A 23,066-nucleotide genomic window follows, 5' to 3' on the forward strand; every position below is an offset into this window, starting at 1 on the left:
ATTCTACTCTACCGGAACTACTACTTACAAGACACATATCTAATACTTACCTTCGTATTATCTTGCAGAGCGACGGGTGTAGCCATATCCATGGTGGCGGCCCGTCTCGGCGGCATCATCGGCAACGTGGTAATAGCGGCGCTTCTGGACACGTACTGTCCCGCGCCCACCTTCATCGTGGCCTTCCTACTGGCCAGCGGCGGTCTTATGTGCCTCTTCCTGCCCAACACCACACGGACGGCCTTGCAGTAACGCGGCTACAACTCTAGAAGGACCAACTACAATTCTAGAAGAACCAACACCAAATCTAGAAGGACCAAAAGGACACCTTTTAGAAGTAGACCAATGCAATCGACAGGAACGCTCCCTCCCACTCGTTCCAATGTCGAGTTCCAAGTATTTTTTACTCCGTGTTAAGACTGTAATGAGCCGTTGTGATTATCATCATCGAACGATTCACCGATGTAACTAGTTATTCACGTGTACAATATTGTATTTACAAAAGAGTTAATTTATGGAATGAACTTTCCTTTACCTCTTGACTGTTGTAGGTTGTTATAACTTATTTTGTTAATACAAACTACACTGAAACAAAGTTTCACACATTTTATTAGAAGTATTATAGAGTAAGCGTCATTCATTATTTTGTTGTATATTGCAACTATTTTCATATTACGAATTTATAAATTAGAAATTGTTACCGTAGTTTTAGTTTAGAAAGTAGTGAGTAAAAGTTTTGCGAGTTGTGATATGAAAATAAATCGCATTTTAAATGTACCTTTTTATTGCCTCATAAATTAAATGAATACTGTCAACAATAATAAATTTTTGGTCTATGAAAAAAAATTCTAACATTCGTCACACAAAGAAAGTAAGGAATCAAGAGTTTCTGCATTGTATATATTGCATTTTACAATTTATAATAGATACAGATTTTTAATTTATAAGAGATATTTTTAAACAAAATGTTGCACAAATAGTAAATCATAAATAACTTGCTATAGCGTTTTATTTGGTCTCCTTTAGTGTTGAAACACAAGTGTAATTATTTATATGAGCGATGAGTGACGAATATGAAAAGTTTTGTTTAGCATACCTACTCGGAGTTAGCCTCTTTTCAAAAATATCAACTAGAAGACCGGCGAGCAAAGATATTCAATAAAAGAAAGATTTTTTGATTAAAGTTTATTTAATAAAACTACACAGAAGTTAATTACTAACGACTCTATTTTCATAATCCATAGATCAATCAAACAAACCAATATGTGCCTTAAGACATATGTTTAAAAGTTACCTCAACAATATTGTACTTAACTTTAACACTACATTATGATATAGTCATTCCATTCGGTTTCTCGCGAACCGCTCCTACGCAACTCTTTGAGTCCTTTCAATGAACTAACTCTCCATTTTATCTGCGGACCGGAGTTAAATTTTCCATGTAGAAATTCGAAAACAGTACATACAATATGCCAGACATTTCTAGACGTTATAAAAATATTATATACCTAAACTTTTATATATTACAGATGCGATCCAACAATATCATAATTCAATTTAAATGTACAATTGTAATTCCTTACACTATATGTAATGCAGTAATGCATTATAATTTATGAATGACAAGTCCAAATACAAGGAGAAGTCATACATCTTATCGTGTACGTATGTACAGAGTACAGACCAACCTGTGCGCGTTTCTAACGCTCACGAATCGAGTTTAAAAATACATAGCTATATTCATTAAATCACTCTCACCACAGTTCCATCACATCAAGTAATCCCGGTCATCCTCATAACCTTTTCGATAACTCCAAAACGCGTCTCGCCGCAAACTTATCGAACGAAACATACATCGATACATAAAAGGATAGATGAGACTTAGTCTATTGCACATTTTATAATCGAGTAAATCAAAGAGAATCCATAATAAATAAACGATCTTCAAAATTACATCGAAATCATAATACGAAAATCGAAACAGAAGCGAGGTTTAGCTGAGCTGAGACACGTCGCTGGCGGACAGCTGCAGCGCGGGCTGCAGCGGGATCTCGGCCGACGCCTCCGACGTGTCCGAGCCCGGCGTGTGCAGGCGGCGCGGCCAGCGCTCCGCGTCCGGCGTGCCGCCGCGCGAGCCCGCCGACTCCGCCGACGACGCCGCCTCCTCCGTCAGCAGCGGCATGGACTTGCCCACGGCCTCGTCGTCCGTCAGCAGCGGCATGGACATGGGCCCGCACGCCTCCTCCGCGCCCGCGAACAGCTCCGCGCCCGGCGACGGCAGCAGGCCGGCGCCGTAGGCGGGCCCGCTCAGCGGGTCCGCGGCCCTGGGCGCTATCCGCGGGTCGGTGACCGTGATCGGCAGCTCCAGCGAGGTCGGCACCGAGTGCGGCGTCACGCCGATCACCGCGAGCCCGTCCTCGAGCGTCGACGGCACCGCCGGCTCGCTGTCGCCCTTCGACGGGACCTCGACGGGCGTCATTATCGGCTGGTTCAGGGTCGTGCTCGTCTCCGACACGCGGCAGTGCACCGAGACGTTCGCGTTGAGGTCGCGGAAGTCGGGCGCCTCGTCCCGCGGGGGCTCCGCGTGGAACACGTCGCTGTTGGCGAGCGCCGCCTCGAGGATGTCGCGGCGCTCGGGCTGCGGCGGCGGCTCCACCGCCATCGGGACCAGCTGGTTGTTCTCCAGCACGAGCGGCCGGTTGTCGATGGGCGTGAGCGTGCCGCCGTCCTCGACGCAGAGGTAGAAGGAGCCGGGCGGGCCGCCGAAGTGCTCGCCGGGCACGGCCAGCAGCTGGCCGTCGGCCAGCGGCGGCGCGGGCGCGGGCGCGGGCGCGGGCTCGGGCTGGCGCGCGATGGCCGTGGACGGCAGCATCTCCTCGAAGTTGTCCATGTCGGCGCTGCAGGCGGGCGCGGGCGCGGGCGCGGGCGCGGGCGCGGGCGCGGGCGCGGCGAGCGGCGCGAGCGCGGGCGGCTGCGCGGGCGCGATCGCTATCTCGTGCTTGATCCTCTTGGCCGGCGTGGGAGACTCCGTTATGGTTTTCCTTATCCTAGGTTTTTGAACGACGTTCGCGACCGAATCGACCGGCGATATGGTTATTGTCTTTTGAACGATCGGCTTCTCTTGTGCGGGAACCGCGATCTTTTGAACGATCTGACCCGTTCTTTGGAAATGTTCGAACTGCGACGCGGTCAGCTGAACTACGGTTCCAGATTTTTGTTGTAAGAATATTAGCGGTTCCGAGGCGGGTTTTTGAATGGTTTGTACGATTTTTTTCGGCTCGTTGGTCGCTATTATTCTCTTGGGAACGGACCTGATCTCGGGCATCGGGGCGATGTTCTGGGCGGTGGTGGCGACTCGGCCGCCGACGATCAATTGTCCTTTGGATGTGATTATAGCACTCTTTTGTTGTTTAGGCACAATACGCGTTGGCGGTTTCACCTGAGGCACTGGACTCACCATAGTTCTCTGTGGGTTGCCCGAAGTCGTCGATATTTTGTGAGTGATTGTCTTCAATTGTGACATATTAGGTTGCTGTTTATTTGGGAACAGAATTTTCTCATGCTCTGAAGTCAGGATGATTTTTGATTGAGCACCTTGAGCATTCGTGATGATCATCACTGTGTTCCCAGGGGAAGTTGCGTCTGAACTCGACGGGACCAATTTTGCTGACACAGGTTTATTTTCGTTCAAGTTCAATGACGTTTCTGGACCCTTCGCCACTAGGACGTGCGCTTTCCCTGTCTGTGGGTTTATAACTATTTTTTGGGTCCGTCCCGGGCGAGGCGACGATGCTGTAGGTAAAATTAAAAACTTTTCAGCTTTTCCAGTGTTTTGAGGGACGGGCTGCATCAACGTCGGCGCAGATTTAACTTCTTTTACAGCTGGTTCTGGTTTCGTCATAATTATTTTTTGTTTTCCTGTAGCCTTGTCTATCACTAACATAGGTTTAGCACCGCGCAGCTTTGATGATTTTGAAAGAATATTGGGCGTAGCAACTTTGTTGCCTTCAGTCACGGGATTCATAAGCAAGGTCTTAAGTTCAGGTTTAACCGTACTTGTTGAAGACTTATCACTTTCGATTATGTGTTGTTTAGTTTTCACCAGTTTCGGCGGATTAGAAGTATTCGTGATAAGATTACCATCGGACATTACGATCGGCATTTTCTCAATACTTTCAGGGGTTAGAATATCATCTGATAAAACAATAGGCATAGAGTTTATGTCAAACATAGCATCTTCTGTGATAGTTGTATCTTTAACCGTTTTACTTTCATTCAATGGAGTAACAAGAGAGTTTTGTGGCTTTATCTTCTGTAACTTATTTAGTGGCTTTTGTATTTTTCTAACTTTCTGTGGTAATATGGTAATGGTGTTAGCATCTGGCGGAGTATCGGGAGAAGTCTGTATTGTGTATGTTTGTACCGAAGATCCATCTTGAGTCGGCTTGTTGCTACGAGAAAGAATTATTTTTTCAGGTGTGCCTCTTTCATTCATATTATTTATTATATTTTTGTTTGCAGCTCGTCGAATAATCACTGGAGATTGAGATTTGCTCTTAAACGATGATTTGGCGACATCGAAATTTAATATCTTCTCTTTGCCTGGTAGCATTACTTGTTTTGGTGGCGTGTTTTTCGCAAATTTTGGTGCACAAGGTTCTTCGAGAATCTTTAATAGTTTCGACGAGGTAGTTTCATATTTGGCAGGTCTAGCAGGTTCGTTGCTGTTGTCTTTAGACAGTGATGCGACTTTTTGTTCCACTGTAATATTATTCTCAATTCCGTTGTTTTGTTTAACCATTTTATCTGCCTCCTGTATCTTGCCAATATCTTTGTTGTTGAGTATTTTACTTTTAGCTTCAATAACATTGACTTTATGGTCTATAGACTCTGAAACAGTGCTGACTGTATTTTTAGTATCAATAATATTAATTTTGTGATCAATTGACTCTGACATCTCGACTAATGATTGTGCAGCATTCAAGTTCTCGTTCTTTTCTAATTCAGTCTCAAAACGAACATTCACATTATCATTGTCTTGATTTAATAATTTTTCAATTAAATTTTCCTGATCAAAGGGCTTATTCTCTTCTTTGGGTAGTTCATAAGTTTCATTATCTATTTCCATACTTTCAGGCCTAACACTTTCTACTTCTATAGGACTTTCAATAGGCAGATTTATATTTACTGTTTCTTGAAGGTCAGTATTTTTATTTTGTATAGCCGTAGCGGGTAGATTAATAAGAGCTTCGGCTATTTGTAAATCAGATTCCGACGGTACGTTTTCCACAACAACTTCAGACGGGTATTCGCAAACCTCGGGGGTCAGTTCAATGGGTATTTCTTTGCAAGTATTATTATCTGTGAATGTGTCTACGTCTTTGCAAGTATCATCATGTGTAAATGTATTATCATCTTTGCAAGTATTGTCATCTATAATTGTATTATTATCTGTACTAACTACATTTTCGACTTCGTCATTTGAAATCTCTCGATTTCTTTCTTCGTGATGTCCATTTTCTTGATGACTTTGTTCACCATAAGTATCTTTTTGTTCCTGTTCAGTAACACATTCTTCATTTATTACCTCGTTAAAACCTTTGACTATGCTTGTCCCAGTTTCTTTATCATCTTCAAACAAATCTTCAGGTGGATCATCACTTACCATTCTGGTTACTCGGTCAGCATCTCTAGACACGCTCAATAAAGCGTCTACTGCAGAAGCTGTAGATTCATTCATGTAGGGTTCTTTAACTTTGTCTTCTGTCTTTTCTATACTTGGTTCCCTAGCTGGCAAAGACACAGCCAGTTCAATATCTTCTGTTTCGGGATCCTTATTTACAGGTTCTACGTCGGGTTCAGATACATGCAGATCTTTACTTTCGATTGTTTCAGTGTTTTGTGGTATATTATCATCTATATCCATATTGGTATTTTGACTTGGTAGAGGTTCATCATCAACTACTGACGCCTTTATTTCTTCTGTAATATGTTCATGTATGGGTTTTATTTCTTGTGTTGGGTAAAGCACATCTTGTAACAAATTTCGCGTAGCTGGGTCTTCTTTTGCTTTAAATGCTTCACTGTCAGCTTTGGCTATTATGGTTGAAATGTCTTCTAAAATAGGACTAGCAGATTGAGGAACAGGTGCACTGTCAAGTGAAAAGTCTACGCCATGTTTCTCTTTTTCTCGTAGTTGTGCAGCTTCGGCTTTCATTTTTTTTAGCTGTATTTTTGGCGCCAGACGAGCCACTTTCACAGGTTCTATAGGAGGCGATTCTCTAGCCTCTGGGGAGGACACTGCGTCAGAACCATTTATTTCACTTTCTGCCAAATCCATTCTTTCCACAGCATTTAACTGTTCAGCAACATATTTACCTATGGCGTCTTGACTTCTAGAGTGACGGCTTCGAAAAAACGTTTTCGTTTTAAAAATTGCTTTCGTAGATGGACCGTCAGCTTTTTCTAGAGGTTTAGGTTCAGGGGCTTTAGACTCTTGTTTGTCTGGAGATTTAACAACAGAAGGCTCAGGAAAATTTTCCTCAACTTTTAAAGAATCCGGAATAGCTGGCAATTCTGGTACAGCAGTTTTAGTGAGAAGTTCTGCCACTTCTCTGGCCATATCGTCATCATCCAAACTGATACTTTTCGTCTCATCTTTACGTTTGGGATTTTTGACACGAGGTATTTTCCTGCCAACGTCTGCTTCTATTGCCCAGTCTTCGTCTTCACAAAATTCGTACTTTGAATCGTTGCTGGTCTCCGGTTTCTCATTAGGAGTAGCCTCATCAGGTTTTATTTCGACAGGTGAAGCCGGGACTTGTGCACTTGGCAGCTCAGCTGGCGTGGGCACCGCCGGAGACTCGGCTGCCACGGCTACCTCAGGGGAGCCAGTCATCGCCATAGCTGGAGACTCATCATTTGAATCCTCATCAGCATCATCCCAATCTGCCAGTAGGGTTTTCTTAAAATCTTGCTCAGTCTTAGATTTTTTGATATCAGAGTTTTTCTGTTGTTCACTAGGGCGTTTCTGGCCTGTAGCTAGTTTTTTCTGGGATTTCTCAGATTTTTCCTTACGAGGCCGCGATGTTTTTGGTGTCTTAGACGAACTCGGTGTAGACTTTACAGAAGATTTGGGTATTTTTTTCTTTACAGGTGTTGGTGTGTATGATGTAAATGTAACGCTGTGTGACTTATTGTGTAGAATTAAAACATTTAACCTTGTAGTAGAAAATGAACAAGCATGACATGAATACATGCCAGAACTGGAGACAGTTGGTGTTGAAATTGATGAAATGGGTTTCTCAGCATCTTGGGGCTTCTCTGGCGTTTGTGGAGTTTCAGTAGCGTCAGTAACACTTTCAGCTTTATTATTTTCTTCAGCAGGTTCCGCGTCCGTCTGGCTTGTGGATGGGGTTGATGGAGTTTCAGGTGCTTTGTTGACAGGTGTTGCAGATTTTTGTACTAAAATATGTACTTTGTAATCAGTTTTTTCCTTCATCTGCAACAAGAAAATGAGTCAGTACAAAGAAAATACATCAACATAAATTACTTTAAATTAGTAATTCAACTTGAGCATACATTATTATTATTCTGTGGCTCTACTAGCAGCCTAGCAGTAGGATTTAGAAGCAATAATAATATTTATAGCTTATTTCTCATCTCTTGACTTATGTTATAATAATAGGGATGATGACTGGGTAATGAAATCGAAATTCTATTTTGTCCGTCAGACACATAATAAACAAAATTTGGACACATATTTTTTAATTTTTTTCATAATCGAATTATTACAGTAATTATATTGAGCTGAATTGTCGCGTGACGTCATTTTTGAGTAAAAAATCTACTCAAGCGTGATGTAACGCGCCATTTCAACTCGATGTAGCATTGTTATTATTTAATTATGAAAGAAAATAAAAAATATGAGTCTAATATTTTCGAATTATCTGTCTGACAGACAAATAAGGTGGGGAACCCTGGGGTTCCGTGGAAAGGCCGCAAGGGTTCCGTAAAAAATATAATCCCACGTTTCGTGACCGACGTTGTTCGCTCGCACCGACTTGTTTACGCACAAGAGAGGGGCTGGGCGTGCGGGCGGAGTAGTACGGGGGTTCCGCTAGGAAAAGTATAATCAATTAGGGTTCCTTGACAAAAAAACATTGGGAAACCCTGATCTAGCCTATTAAAGTAGTTTATTTCGTTTCAATTATTACCCATTGATTGAAAGAGGTAATTGTTTAGCCCCAAAATAAAATATACATAATTATGTTAGAAACTGCCATGACTTCTAGCTTTAATGCATGTTGCTGATCATACATTTACACAAAGCGGAATTCAAACCCACAACTGCTACTGTTGTTTTATAACATGTGAACCACCAGGCTAGAGGGCCATTTAAGTAGTATTTTTTAATATTATGTAAAAAATGCTAACCTTTCTTATAGGAGTAGAAACTTTTGCTGATTCTGATGCAGGCGGCCTACCACGACCTTTGCCTGAAATTTAATTAATACAAATTATTGCTGTGAATATTTGTATAAAATAACTCAAAGTTATTTATTTAATAAAGTATTTATGCCCATTTGTTATAATCAATCTTTATCAAAATCTGACCGTCAACTGTCAAATTTAAATTTTGTTTTCAATCAAGTATCCAGAATTTTCGATGCAAATTTTGTTATTGCTTAAAAAGTCTTAAAAACAATATAAAAATGTGAAACATCGAAAACCAAGCATATTTTGACCGGACAGGTTTCGATAGGGATTGACTAATAGCAAACCAGCATAAGTATTATTACATCAACACACTAGTTTATAAATGTAATTAGGTAGGGTAATAAATATTTATTTAAATAAAAAATAACCTTTCTTTGCAGTGTTGGGTGTTTTCTTAGGGTCACCAAATATTCCAGCGTAACTCTCTCTTTTTGTTTCCTGAAATTCCTCTCGTGAGAGGATTTCAATGTCCCCACCAACAGCTGTTTCTGCTCTAATAATATCTTCTGGAAATTTCTCCATAGCCCCACCCTTGCTTCTGTATAAATCTGGGGCAAAAAAGTTATTTATTAAACTAAAGTTATTTATATTAAGTACATATTTGTGTACGTATTAGTGATTTATTCTTATTCTTATATTGTAAATAAAAAGTAATGAAATACTGTAAGTTATTAAAAACACAGTACGATAGTTTTTGCTCACATGAAAGAAATAAACCACAAAGATCAAATTATGAAACTTACATAATCCCTTTGAGATGAATTCATTTTTACGGCTGCAATTGTATTTGTATATTGAATTTATATTCTTGACGTATTCACTGAAAAAAATATATTTTGATTAAAATATTACAATGTTTATAAATCAATTCAACATGAACATGTAATTATGGCAGCAGATAGGAAATTTTACATTCTGATACATTTAAATTATACAATGTATATCAAGGAACAATATTCCTTTGTGACAATATAAGGAGATTGAGGTTAAGTTTTGTAATATAGGCGCTGAAACCTGCATTCTGCAGTTACCAAGTACATGTAAGTTGTCTCCTTGATATCCCAATAGCATTGTGATAATACAATACATTATTTATCGCTACATAAATAACATATTCACCAAACAGAATCTGAATGATACACTAAAATTTAAATAAATGTAAAAGGATGTAAATGGAACTATAAGAACAGTCAGTATCATCTATACATTTATGTAAATACTTGGGTATCAAAGTTTACACAAAGGCTGGCCGAAGTTTTCAGGGTACAATATGACATAATGGAATATTGAGGCCCACGCAGAGTTGGCGTCTCTTGGTTTTTTTACATTTATAAACATGAACTTACTAGGCATCCTCCTGAAAGAATTTGACGACAGCTATAGGTGGTTTCCGAAATGAAGAAAGGAAATCTGAAGGAAGCTTCTCTTGGGCGACCACCTCGCCGGGCCACCAACAGGAACCCAGTTTCACCCATACCACTTCTCCGTCCAAATAATTTATTTCAGTCTGCTCACACATCACCACGGATCAGACAAAACGCACGACCATATTTTTGTCAACCAACTACTACTATGCCGACTGGAGTTGTGCTACAAATAACTAACATATTCAATTCACCGACACATTTTTTAACACTGTTTACTTTTATTCAATAAATATGTGTTTAGAATTTGTAGTGCATACAATTATGCCGTGAATTTGTCAAAACAGTAGCAAAATATTAGTTGTAAATATCACCGACTGCGTACGAAATTACCCTTTTAGCCGCTTTGGTGGCAGCACTGAATATTCTAATACATTTAAAATATTATAAAATCGCATTAACAAACCACTTCAAAAAATCTAACATACATTTTAAATTAGTCAAAAAATAAAATCACTCCAAGTACATGCTATTAAATTAAAAAGTAATTATTGAGTAACCGGAAAGTGGTATTTTCATACGGCGTCAGCAGATACCAACATAATGAAATGTAAGTCAAGTGCTGCCAGGAAATAAAAATAGCATAGACAATTTATGATACCGCTACCGTTATCTTTATCGGTGCTGGTATTTGTAATAAAATTGTAAAATATTTTTTGGAGCAATAAAGAATTTGAATTTGAATTTGAAAAATTAAGCATTGTAATGCTTGATACTTTTTACCCGACTGCGCCAGAAGAAGGGTTATGTTTTTTTTTCACAATTTATTTTCTATTAAAATGTAAACCCCATAACTTTGGAACTTTTGGGTAATAATTTCTGGTGCCTAAGGATAACTTATTAATTTACTTTAATATTACCTATTTCAAAGAAGAGATACCAAATAATTTCTGCTCTAAAATGCTTATCAATATGGCGCAAGTACACTATGCAGAAAATTGCCCAAGTTGAAGCGCTTAGCCAGTAGCCCGCACACCGAAATATGGGCGACCATGAAGCTAAAGATAAAATGTAGCTTCATGATGGGCGACACACGGGTGGGGGAAGAATAAAGTAACCAAGATGGTGTTCACACTATTACATCTTGGCTAATTTACCGCATAGTGTAGTACTTGCGCCATAGCACGAATCTTGACTAGTGTGGCCATTAAGGTGACCATATGGCTACCATCGACTATAGTGTTAGTCTTTTTTTTTAATAATCACATTTAATTTTAATCTTTTTATCTGTGCCTCTTGCTATTTGGCGCCTATTTATCTCTTCTTTCTTTCGCTCCTCTATCTACCTACCTACCTAAATTACGTAGACATGATGTCCACACCACACCCATGATAGCCTGATGGTTCGATAATCTTTTCCATTAAAACAGAATCACTAGAAGATACTTCTCCTTATTATGAATTTGATCAAGGTAGGTACTTATTTATATTTTTACTCTTGTCAATAGCAAGTAGTATTTTTGAACAAGCAGAACAAAATAATCGAAGATAATGTATTTGTAATTAATATTAACTTGTTGCCAAAGAAGGCTGGGGCAACAGACCATGGTCTGTGGCTGGGCCTAAATTATGTTATAAACATAATCCCACCAAAAACATTCTGTAAAAAACTAGCCAAGTCTCGATGGAGCTGCTTGTTTATCTCTAAAAAGTATTGAAATCTAGACAAAGTCGTGCCAAGTCTATGGTTCCTTACTGCGATTATTATCATAGTTAATGTTGTGTGACTTGGCCGTTGAACAATCTTTATTAAGATAATCGTCGTCGTTTCAGCCAAATGATGTCCACTGCTGGACAAAGGCCTCCCCCAAGGTTTTCCACAATGAACGGTCCTGCGCTGCCCGCATCCAGGCTCTTCCCGCGACCTTTACCAGATCGTTGGTCCACCTAGTAGGAGGGGGAGCATTCAAGTATTACTTAACGCAATTTGGGGGGAGGGGGGTCTCATAAAACGTTACGATGCGTTACAGGGGCGGGAGGGGGACCTTCTTACAAGACGTTACGTAACATTGTTTCTTTTTTTTTAATAAAAATTTAGGTTATTAAAACTTAAATCAAAACGTTAATTTCAATCCAATTTTTTTATAGACCTACTTAGATATTTGGTTAATAGTTGATTATTTTTTAATTTTGTTAAGAGTACGATTTTATTTCGAGTAAAATGTTTAATTTCAGTTGGGTTTCTGTTTATAATTGCATTCTCAAAGGTTAAAATAAACATGTTTAATATTTAGTAAAAGCTAAAATAGGATAGGAATGACGGAGAAAAAAAATTGTGTGTGTAAAGCCAAAAATTTAAAGAAAAATAAACGTGTTGCGGATTAAAAATCTCTTGTTTTTTAGTATGATAGCTAATTGATAACCGCAAAAGCAATTAAAACTATACCAAGAACAAAAACTATAACATAACTTTTAGCGCCTTTAGGGTAAAAATGGTCACTTGATTGTTACGTAACGTTTAAAGAGGGGGAGGGGGGGGGGTACAGAAAAACGTTACGGTGCGTTACAAGGGGGGGAGGGGGAGTCTAAAATCTTCAAAAATTGCGTTACGTAATACTTGAATGCTCCCAGGCCTGCCCACGCTACGTCTAAGTATTATTAGATAATCGTACATAAGTATTATTGAAATACGCAGCTCGTCGATTATCCTAGTTTTTATAGTTTTCCCTTTGTGGCCATTAAACCCTAACCCTGTACCAAATTTCAGCTCTCTGAGTTTATGGGAAGTACTAGTTCAATTTTGATGATCATCAGTGAGTGAGTGTCATAAATGCGAAACTTTGCTTTCGCTTAACTCCGGAACTAAATGACCTACAGACTTGAAATTTTAGATTTTAAGTATGTGATTACAGCTTACGAAATATGACGAACATTTCTGCGTGCTGGTTTTATCCAGAGGTTCTCAAATAGGGGCCTGAAAATGCGGCGAAATGGTTCCAGTAAAGGATGGTTCGGCAGTGTTTGCTTTGCGCTCGACTTGGCGGGGGCACTACCGTTCTTATAGATAATATAATATTACCACGCGGTAAATATTAAACTGTCGTTCAACATTTAATTTCGAAAAAAGGTTAAAATAATCGAACACAAAATTATATTAATCTCGTTTTTATTTTTCGTGTACTTTCTTGCTTAATAAAGTTAAGTATAATAATTTAATTAATACTTAAAAAAACTATAAAACAAAAACTTTGCGAAGAGGATCTATGAATTTTATCAACTAAAAATAATTAGTGAAATAGCATTGTCACGATCTTAAGAGCACCAGTCATAAAATAAGTACAGTTTTCCATTTTAATAAATATTAATGAATAATATTTAAATCAAAATATTAGGTTAATTAATTATCGTATTATAACTTACATCATTCTACAGCCACTTAAACCGTTCTTTAATTTCATGTGTTTCTAAGGTGTTTTAAAATAGTCATAGAAGAAGGTACGATAGGTCTTAATCCTAATATAATGTTAGTTTGGTTTTTAAGTGTTAATTTCTTTATCCTATTATTTACAAAAACACTTTAATTTAAGGTATAAGAGTGATTCTGATTGGGGAATTATTTTGCCCACTGTATGTACTTGTCGAGTGATACAAAGTGATGATGATTATTACAACTAGTCTATAGGTTGGTGGACTTACAGTAAATCAGTTTACTACGCATTTTCACAAAAACACAAAGTATTCACACAATAGTACATGAAGTTAGCTAGTTCGTGCTTCAACGTCCGAAACGGAGACGTTTTAGCCCGCGTATTGGCGCACGATCTTAGCCCACTGCTGGGGGTAGTTTCGCTGAACGTACGAAAGAGTGCGCTGGATCTGCTTGGTTTCTTGCGGAGAACACTGTGGGCATGCTCCACGTAGCACCAGGGGAGCAAGTGCTGGAAAAAGACAGATATGAATATTAAAATTGTTGCATTTCTACTAAATGTTCTTTTCAAAACATTCAATCATTTTAAACAAACATTTAAAAAACTTCTAACTCAACTTCCGATTTACGGAAGTAATAAATCAAGAACAAAAATGCCACTCTATTACTTGAAGTTATGGAAAAAGATTAAGAGCACGGTATAGGAACGGATTCTCACTGGAATTCAGAAGTGGGGGACCATTTTCTCATAACAGCAGTATTTATATTCTGTGCTACATCTAACCTAACTGACAAGTTGCTGAGCTAAGGTAGGTAATTTGAGAAAGTTTCAACTTACTCTTAAGCCTCTTGCCGATGGGATCGCAAGGAGCCTCTCCTAGCGCGCACTTGAGTTGTCTCTGGATGAATCGCTTGTCGTTGAGCGCGTCCTCTAGAGCGGTGTCCGTCACCTGCGGCCGCGGAGCCTCTGCGGCGTACGCGCAGGCGGCAACAACCAACAATAATACCAGCGTAGTCTAAAACAAAATAAATATTAAATTAATAAATATCACACAGCGCCATCTAGCCCCTGGTAGCATCTAGCTAGGTGCTAGCATGACGGATATAATGTACTACATAAATAATATACAACTTTTTAAATACATACATTACATACATATTATACATAGTAAGTAACACCCAGACCCGTCACAGAAATTAAAATTCATCATTTCAATTTCTGTCCGGCCGGGAATTTATCGAACCCGGGACCTCTCGGCATAGTAGTCCGTTCCGAACCACTACACCAAACGGCCGACAAATTGAAATGATTGATTGCTCCACTCTACTATTTAATACCTAAACTACAAAAGATTTAGTACGAAAACTACAACAGCGCCCTTGTGAACGTGTCGTAAAGTGAACTTAGTATGAGAAATGGTTGAACAAAACTTATTTTGAGAATCAAAATTATCACGTTATCGTTTAATTCGAAGGTTGAGTATCGAATTTTGTCGAATACGCAAACGATTCGAAGACGAAAGTTGTTCATGCTAGAGGTACCTACTGTGTTCTGTTGTAGTAAGGCCCTAGAATATCACGCGATTTGTGTCATTCTCGTTAGTTTGCGTAACTGGTGAGTGACATAAGATTCTAGATAGCGTGTACAACTATACTTACACACGTTTTAACCTAAATAAGTAATGTAAAAAAACATGTTGTCATTATATTGTATTAGTAATAGCACCCACCACACAACCTCCAGTCTGTGCTCATAGTCTCGTGCTAGGTAATCACATTACTTAGTACTAGTTTGCCATAGTGTTTATGGCACTTTAAGTTAGAAAGAAAAGAAAGAAAGAAAGAAAGACACATTTATTACAATGGACATCACACAAATACAGGCAATTACATAGACATGACAGTGGCACATAATAATGGAAGAAGAAAAAATAAAAACAAGAGTAAACTGAGCAGTGCCACCCATCCACCAACAAGATGCCCACTGCAACGGGACCCCACTCAGCATATGCCGTGGCCCACGGTGACGAAGGCCACGGCGCTGGTTTTCAGTGTGCCCCATGCCGAGTGAGGGTCGGTCCGTGACCCTCACTTGGTAAAATAAATAAAATACTAAGCTGCATAAAATTGTCTAGATAAACATACATAAATAGTAATATTAGTGCACAGTTAAATACAAAAGGCGGTAAATCGGTAAGGATGTTAAGACTACGTTTATTAAGAATACTAATGAAAAGAATACTAATAAAAAGATAAAACTGTTTGTATAGGTGTGTGTGTAGTAATGGTAAAGTAATATTGTGTTAATGTGTAATATTCGTAAAGAGTGTCTCGACGCCCGCAAAACCGGTTTGTGCAATCGAATGACTGATTGCGCGCGATTAGACCCCATATTGTTCAGAGCGTTACACGCGTACCCACAAACAAAAAATAAAATAAAAAATAAATAAATTCCAGCAGTATTGGTTGTCTAAGTTACACTTTACATGAATTACTATGTGCTTTCATGCAACTAAAAGTAAGTATGCGCTGCCATTTATATGTACATTCTAGGGCTCTAAGTCGCGGCTAGGTAAGCATACCGACATTAGTTCAATTTTAAATATAGTAAAATTTAAGTACCTACCTAGTACCTACTTAACGTAGGTACTAAAGGTACCATATTCAGCGATGCATTCACAATATTGAACCAACAAACAGTAGACGAACATAACTGAAACGTAAAGAGCTAGACTATAGTAACGTAACAATCATGTGAACTAGATAAGTTTTCTTCCTGAGAGAAAATGTCTACAATGGCTCTGGATAAAACAAAAGAGTCTAACTGTGCCAACTGCTACTAGAATCGTGTTTATGTCTAGTAAATTCTATATTATTATATTTTGTTAAGTCTGTCTTTCCACTTTAGAGAATTATTCGATGTTTAAGTTGAAAAATGTATTTCCCTAACCACTCACCACTTCACCAGTAACAACAAAGGTTCATTTCGTATGCAAATATTGAACTGGCCAAGGAAGTATTCTTTTCCACACTATATGCTAAAGACATAATTGCAAAAGGATTTAGCAATAAACCGTTGACTGCGAGGACGCGTGCGTGTGAGCAAATAAACAATATTACGTTTGTGGTTTGTGTACAGGTGCACAAATAAGTGTGGTCGGAAAAACTATCGGGAAAGCGCTATAGTAACTAACTACTTAAATTGTTATCATTCCAAGATAGTTGGGAAATGGTAGGCCTATACATTTATGAGATAGATTAGATACCATTAGGTATATTATTAAGCTCTACATTTTTATAAGTTTGTTCTGTTCTATTTGTGTGTGACTGTGCTATGAATAACACGATTTTACGACAATAATGTACCTACGTACCTTTCCAAGAAGCCATTTAAGCACGTCATACAATGTAAGCACCACCGTCTTGTTTCCAGAAAAATAAAGTTGGAAAAGTTATTTTGAATTTTCCTCAAGCCTGTACGCAATAAACATTGACAGCCAATACAAAGAGAACCGTCCACACGTGCTGTGAAACATAATGGAGTTGTGGGTCACTTAACAATACGACTTGACACATCATTCTTTTGAAAAAACTGTAGCGTTTCTATTGAAAACTGTATTGTACTGGACTACAGGTCCACTAGCTGGCCTCGTTCTGTCCGTCATCATCCTCATCCATTCTACGAATATAGAGCTATTAATAGAGAACGACATAATGAGATGCATGCTGGTTTAACGGATTGGTATGTCGGCATAAAATATACAGGGTAGGCTCTACCCTTTTCATTTCAGTCCAGTGAGATGTTTTTTACGATTGCTAAAAAAATATTTATTTAAAAAATATTTACTAGTTACATTTTTTATTGCAAACAAATCGCAAAAATGCTTGTTAGAAAAACGAAATTTCGTTAAATTCTCCGTGCAAAACAGCAATTTCATACTATAAAACCTAGTAGATTTAAAAAGCTACAGAGTTTCCACAAAAGCGTAAACCACTGAAAATTTTAGATATTTAGAAGGATTTTTGGACTTTCGTAGCATGTTAACTCGTAGATCGCATCTTGTAAATAACAGTAACGTAGCTTATCGCTTATAGGCATCTACCCAAGCTAAAGCTAAGCGAATTTTCATGTGATATGCGTATTATACTTGCAAACGTAAAAAACACCCGGGTTGCTGGAAGGACATTTGTTACTCGTTTTGGAGTTACATGGCGGATTCTGTTAGGATTAAATTATCCTTGTCTTAACGATTACTTGTAAACACGAATTTACGAATATACCATGTTTGCGAAACAGTATTTATTTGCATACTTAATATTTTGAATACACTGTTCTTGGGGGTGCCACGAAACAGCGTGGTACCTATGTTTTATTTATTTACATTATGAATCACTTGTCAATAATTTTAGCTTTCATAAGTATGAAAGCTAAAATTATTGACATGTGAATAACATTAAACCGATAAGGAATATTTAATAGTAAAATTTAAATAAGGCTCCAGAGTTCTAAAGTTCGGAACAAAACTTTTGTGTTACAAATTATTGTTATTCAAGACATCTTTCTTTAATTAAATACCACGCGATCCAAATTTAAATCTCTTTGTCCGTTTCAAAAGGTGAAATTCCGCCACTTAGGTACCTAGGTATCTAGAATTGCTTGGTCTTTCATTACTCCTGCAGTTTTTATACACTGAAATAGATGTTACCAAATCATTTACCTAATTAAATTATATTATTTCATTTAAGGTAAAAATGGTGTGCTTTGTGGAAATCCTTGGGGGAGGCCTTTGTCCAGCAGTGGACGTCTTTCGGCTGAAACGAACGAACGAACGATTCCAATAAAAATAATTTGCAAATAAAACACGTATAATGGCGTGGTGATTTGATAAACCCAAGTTTATTACGTAAATAGGACATAATAGTTAAAATGTAATTATGATTTTACTTGGTTTCAGTGTTCGAAATAAATGACTGTGAGATCTCGCTTTGTGCAGTTATTAAAACCGGTTAAGGTAACGTTCATAAACTTTACCTGGCTACAGATTATATTGAAACCGAAAACGAATAACTTACCTAAGTAAACTACAGATAAACTCTTCAACTGACTGCAATTTTTGACTACAGCAACAAGCACCAATTGAAAAAGCAGTACTTACTTAAGTACTTATTTCTCTGTAATAACAAATTAGATACCTTACTATTTGTTGTACATTAATGTTCTATTTATTTTTGACGGAAACCCAATTTTGACCATGGAACGATGTGGCCATGTAACACAAAGTTATGAGATCCGTGCCCAAATGCATGACTCTAAACTCTAACATCATATTTTTCTCACGAGTTCAGCAAAATTACTTCTACATTACTGCCGCATGAACATACAAAATTGCCGCCCTTCGCCTACTTTACTTAATAGCGGTTTTTTCGTTTGACAATATTTTATTCTTGGAGTTTTCTTGAGTGGTTTTATATAGGATAATTATTTCGCTATTTCATCTTCCTCTTTTAAAATGTAGAATTTTATAGAGATCTATCAACATAGGCTAACAACCTCAATCCTTTTCATCAAAACAATAACATATAATATTAATTATGTTAATTAGTTACCTAAGTACTTAGTTTGTTTATTAGTCAGACATTTAGTATTTGTTTTGCGATATCGGTATCAAACTGCCCGTAGTGCCGTAACGTGACTTAAAAGTTATCAAACTTTGATTACGTGAATTCGGAAGTGCAAGCAACAAATCGCCTTGTGAGCTTGAAAGAGATTGCCCATTCAGACAGAGGTTACGCCTCATCGCAGCACATCGCGGGATTATACAATCCGCTAATGTTGTGGTATTAAGTAAGAAAATACACAACACAGCATTCATTGGATTGGATTAGAATATTTTGATTATCTTCAACTGTGGAATCTTTGTGGTTGCTCTATTTCCCGCCAAACTCTACATTCATTTTATTAGACTTTTTCAGAAAACATAAGTTTCAGGAATGTTTATTTATCTACATTTTTGTATTCTTAGCATTTATTTCTATACTTAACTTAATGTATTTAACGTAAGGAGCTGAACAAAGTAAGTAGGTTAGCATTTTGAAACGGATATTAATTCTCTTTGACAGGTGTTGTGAAACGTAGGTACCTATTTACCTAACCCATTTTTTTCAGGTGAAATTAGTTTGTTATTTTGTGGATTTTTCACGATCAGATAACTTGATACTTTAAAAGAATTCCAATGATGTCTGCGAAGTGAAACTATTCATACTTACTACGAGCAAGCGAGGAGGAAAAATGGCATGTAGGCGATTAAAACCTGACGTGCATAATAAAGTAGCGTAGCTCGAAACTTAGGTAAAGGGACCAGGCACTAAATCTGACCGTCCTTCGCAGTTCAACAATCTACGTGCAAAATTAAACGAAACGTCGCAAATGGAAAACGTTTATTACGGAGAAATTGCAATACACAGCTTACCTGCATCTTAGCGGTGATCTCCCACTGTGGCACTTTTACTTTCCTTGCACTGAGTGTTCCTAACGATTGACCCGGATCTCGGAATTATGATTTCTAAAGTATTTCACAGTGTTGGGAGCAGTGAAGCGTTTACACGAGCGACTTGGTGGCGAGTGCTGGGGCTTGGTGTGCCGTAACCTCTTACTTAACTCTGCCAATCCCCCCTTTTTGGCTCCGTTGCACTCGAGCAATACTCGCGGGCCTTATTCAGTGTGCGATTTCGATCGCTTTTCGTTCGCAACTCAAGACTTCGTGGTGGTACTGCCATTTATCTACGAGATTCTTTCAAGATTGTTGATACAGGTTAGGTAGAGCGATGCGTAGATTACGTAGGGGCAATTTTATTGGAGGAAAAAACTTTGTGCATCGTAATAATAATTTATTTCAACTAAGTATTGCATTAATTAGATCACGGTAAGTATCTAATGACAAACAAGATAAATTAAATCTACTTACATTTAGGTATCGAGGGCGCTCTAAATCAAAATTAAATATTGTCAATGTGTTGATAAATGGTTTTAAACCACAATTAAGTTACTTAAACTCCAGAATAATGTTAATAGCAAAGAAATTAATCAATTTTCTAAAATAAAAGCAAATAAAAAATACGGATTTTCCTTATGGGTCACTTTTAACATCCGTTTAGGAGTAACGAATGACAAAACCAGGTTAAACATTGACCGGGTTTACGTAAACTAATTGACATAAAATTAGCAATTATTTGATTTTACACTACTTATAAATTAATTGTTGTACTTTTAAGATATGGCATTTTGAAGGTGAACATTACTAGGTCGAGTTCAGCCGTACTGGCGGATGAGCTTGGCCCACTCCCAGGGGTAGTTCCGCTGGACGAATGCGAGGGTGTACCGGATCTGGCGGGTTTCTTGGGGAGTGCACTGTCTGCAGGTGCCCCGGAGAACCAACGGAGCGAGAACTGGGAAAAAGTTAAACATTACATAATTTTTAGATGAAACTTGTTTATTTTAAAAATTCTTAGAAAATTTTGTAGCTTGTTATTTTTGTTTTTGGTTGCCAATCACTCTACGACCTTATGATTTAAGATTTAAGTAATTCTAATCCTGTACCTCTAGTAGGAAAAACTTTCGAGTTCGTTTCGTTGCGTATTCAAAGTGTCATCGAAAAATTTTGTATGAAAAATTAAACAGCGCCCCCTATATTATAGCCGCCCTAGGGGCGCTGTTTAATTTTTCATACAAAATTTTTCGATGACACTTTGAATACGCAACGAAACGAACTCGAAAGTTTTTCCTACTAGAGGTACTGAACCCGATTGAACTATTTAGTTTAGAATTTTTAGTAGGTAGGTTAGGTATTAATGCCGGTCAAATACCTTCCTTTTTATGCATAAAAAAAACATTTTCATAATTAATAGTTAATTTAGTAGGTGAATTAGTGTGATGTCATGCATGGCTTACTTTTACCATACAAAATCTATAGGTGAATAGCATTTTGACAGGTTCCTATTGTGCCCGAATTTTGTGATTCTTTAGATCTTCTGCTGGGTAATATCTTTTTGATCTTTGAATTATTGACTAAAATGAGGGCAGCGGTAGCGTCGTCCTTGATTTATTAGAGAGCAACACCCGGAGATTCGATTTTTTATAAAATAAAACTGTTAAAATTGTAAGCTTTCTCTTAAAAATGTCATTCGAGGTTGCCAATGCGATGAATGACTCGTGATTCGATTTCAAGGGCACTGTAAATTAAGCTAGACAATCAAAATAGGTAACTCGGTGTTGTAACGCGTGCACCTCGCTTGAAAAGTTTAGGTCGACTTCCGGACGTTTTAGCGGGAAAGTGAAAAGATTTATTTTTCTTGACACTATGAAAATATTTCGGTTACCTATTAATTTTAATAAATTTAAAGTACTTATTAAAGGGAATAGGCATTCAAAAATATGTTTCGTGTAAATTGTGACATGGTATTACTTAATGTAATAAGAAACTTACATGTAACATGGGCTAGGAAGTAGGTATGTACATGTAAGTTAAATTAACATAAATGTGACCGGTGTTTTCTCAATCATTAGGTCGGCTTTTATTGTCAAAGAATATAGAGCTAACTCTATGTGAATGTACTTACATTGTACATAGTTACTTATTTAAAAGAAACATTAATTTTGAATCGTTTTGCCTGACTCATGTTCCATAATGCAACGGTAAAGTGATGAATGACTTAGCGCGTGCTATCGGGAATCGAACCTAGGAGGTAGCGCGAGACCGCTCTAGAGACGACACGTCGAGACGTAGAAAACACGTCAGAGATATGAGGTTGATTCAAATTCAATTTATTTATGCGACTAACAATGGATCATAAAATATTCTATTACAACACTTCAATACTTAGAACATAAAAATATGTATTTCACGTCCTTATTATTAAATTTGAAATTACTTAACTACATTGTTGAAATTCAATACAACATTATTTTCTGATTGTACAAGATTTAGATTACATTAGCTTGTCAGGGCTTAATGCTATTTTACGTTTACGAAAACGCTTAAAAATTACCACGTTCGTTTAGTATAACGTGGTATGTGTATGTCTGAAGTCTAGAAATCTACTTACTTCTAAGTCTTTTGCCGACAGGGTCGCAAGGACCCTCCTGGAGGGCACACCTCAGGTGCCTCTGCATGGTGGCACGGTCTGTGAGGGTCTGGTCCAACTGGGCGTCGGTCATTTGGGGCGCCGCCACCACGACGCTCCACCCCATTGTACACACCAGAGCCAAGATTATTAACTTCTGAAAATAGAAAAAATAGCACCGGTCTTTTTAACTATGTAGTACAAAACGAAATCAAGACTTAAAGTTTGACCGCTTTCAAGAAAGCTCGTGTAGAGCGCATGTTATTTATAACTTCAGTACAAACTTCTCAAATGAATTTTAATAACGTTAATAATTTTTGTTTCTAATAAAGACATCCATAAAAAGGAGGACTCTAATTTTGGACAAAACCTCGGTTTTACATAATTGTAGCCATAAATAACTGTTTACACACCGTAAGCCTCAAATACGATGCTTGGGAAATAAAAGAATCCTTTTCCTTATTGCTGGCGTCAACGACGTTATTGAGAAAGGTAAAACCTGTTTCATACATACAGACAGACAGACTTCAAGCGGAAGCTTCCAAAACTTTATTCAACAATTACCTACTTAACGTAGGTACTTAATGACGCTTTATTTTCGTAGAAGTTTTGATTACAGACAGGACACTAGCGAGAAAGTGAACATAAACAATTTG

General features: G+C 37.9%; 3 protein-coding genes across 5 annotated transcripts in view; 1 reads left to right on the top strand and 2 right to left on the bottom strand.

Annotated features, from left to right (window-relative positions):
• The window catches only part of LOC114363586 (synaptic vesicle glycoprotein 2C), a 35,480-nt gene extending 34,996 nt beyond the window's left edge, over positions 1-484 (top strand). For 2 of the 3 annotated variants that reach the window (XM_028319356.1, XM_028319369.1), the window contains exon 11: positions 69-252. In XM_028319356.1, coding sequence (XP_028175157.1) covers positions 69-252 — 184 coding nt within the window. Of the gene's footprint in view, positions 1-68 lie in introns of all 3 variants that reach the window. The other variant, XM_028319364.1, reaches the window with a different exon arrangement.
• Positions 485-789: 305 nt separating this feature from the next.
• LOC114363577 (titin) lies at positions 790-10,368 on the bottom strand. The gene is made up of 5 exons (XM_028319344.1): positions 9,846-10,368; positions 9,243-9,319; positions 8,868-9,047; positions 8,437-8,498; positions 790-7,501 (listed from the first exon to the last, which is right to left on the bottom strand). Exons 1-5 carry the CDS (start codon positions 10,016-10,018, stop codon positions 1,994-1,996), a joined length of 6,000 nt encoding a protein of 1,999 aa, XP_028175145.1. The 5' UTR covers positions 10,019-10,368; the 3' UTR covers positions 790-1,993.
• Positions 10,369-13,315: 2,947 nt separating this feature from the next.
• CSP16 (chemosensory protein 16) lies at positions 13,316-22,847 on the bottom strand. Its single transcript, XM_028319463.1, has 5 exons — positions 22,824-22,847; positions 22,393-22,567; positions 20,610-20,736; positions 14,129-14,304; positions 13,316-13,801 (listed from the first exon to the last, which is right to left on the bottom strand). Exons 2-5 carry the CDS (start codon positions 22,535-22,537, stop codon positions 13,662-13,664), a joined length of 588 nt encoding a protein of 195 aa, XP_028175264.1. The 5' UTR covers positions 22,538-22,567; positions 22,824-22,847; the 3' UTR covers positions 13,316-13,661.
• Positions 22,848-23,066: the final 219 nt, after the last annotated feature.

The sequence above is a fragment of the Ostrinia furnacalis genome, unplaced genomic scaffold (assembly GCF_004193835.3).
Source record: "Ostrinia furnacalis isolate ACB-3 unplaced genomic scaffold, ASM419383v2 OfSCF0398, whole genome shotgun sequence".
Lineage (NCBI taxonomy): Eukaryota > Metazoa > Arthropoda > Insecta > Lepidoptera > Crambidae > Ostrinia > Ostrinia furnacalis.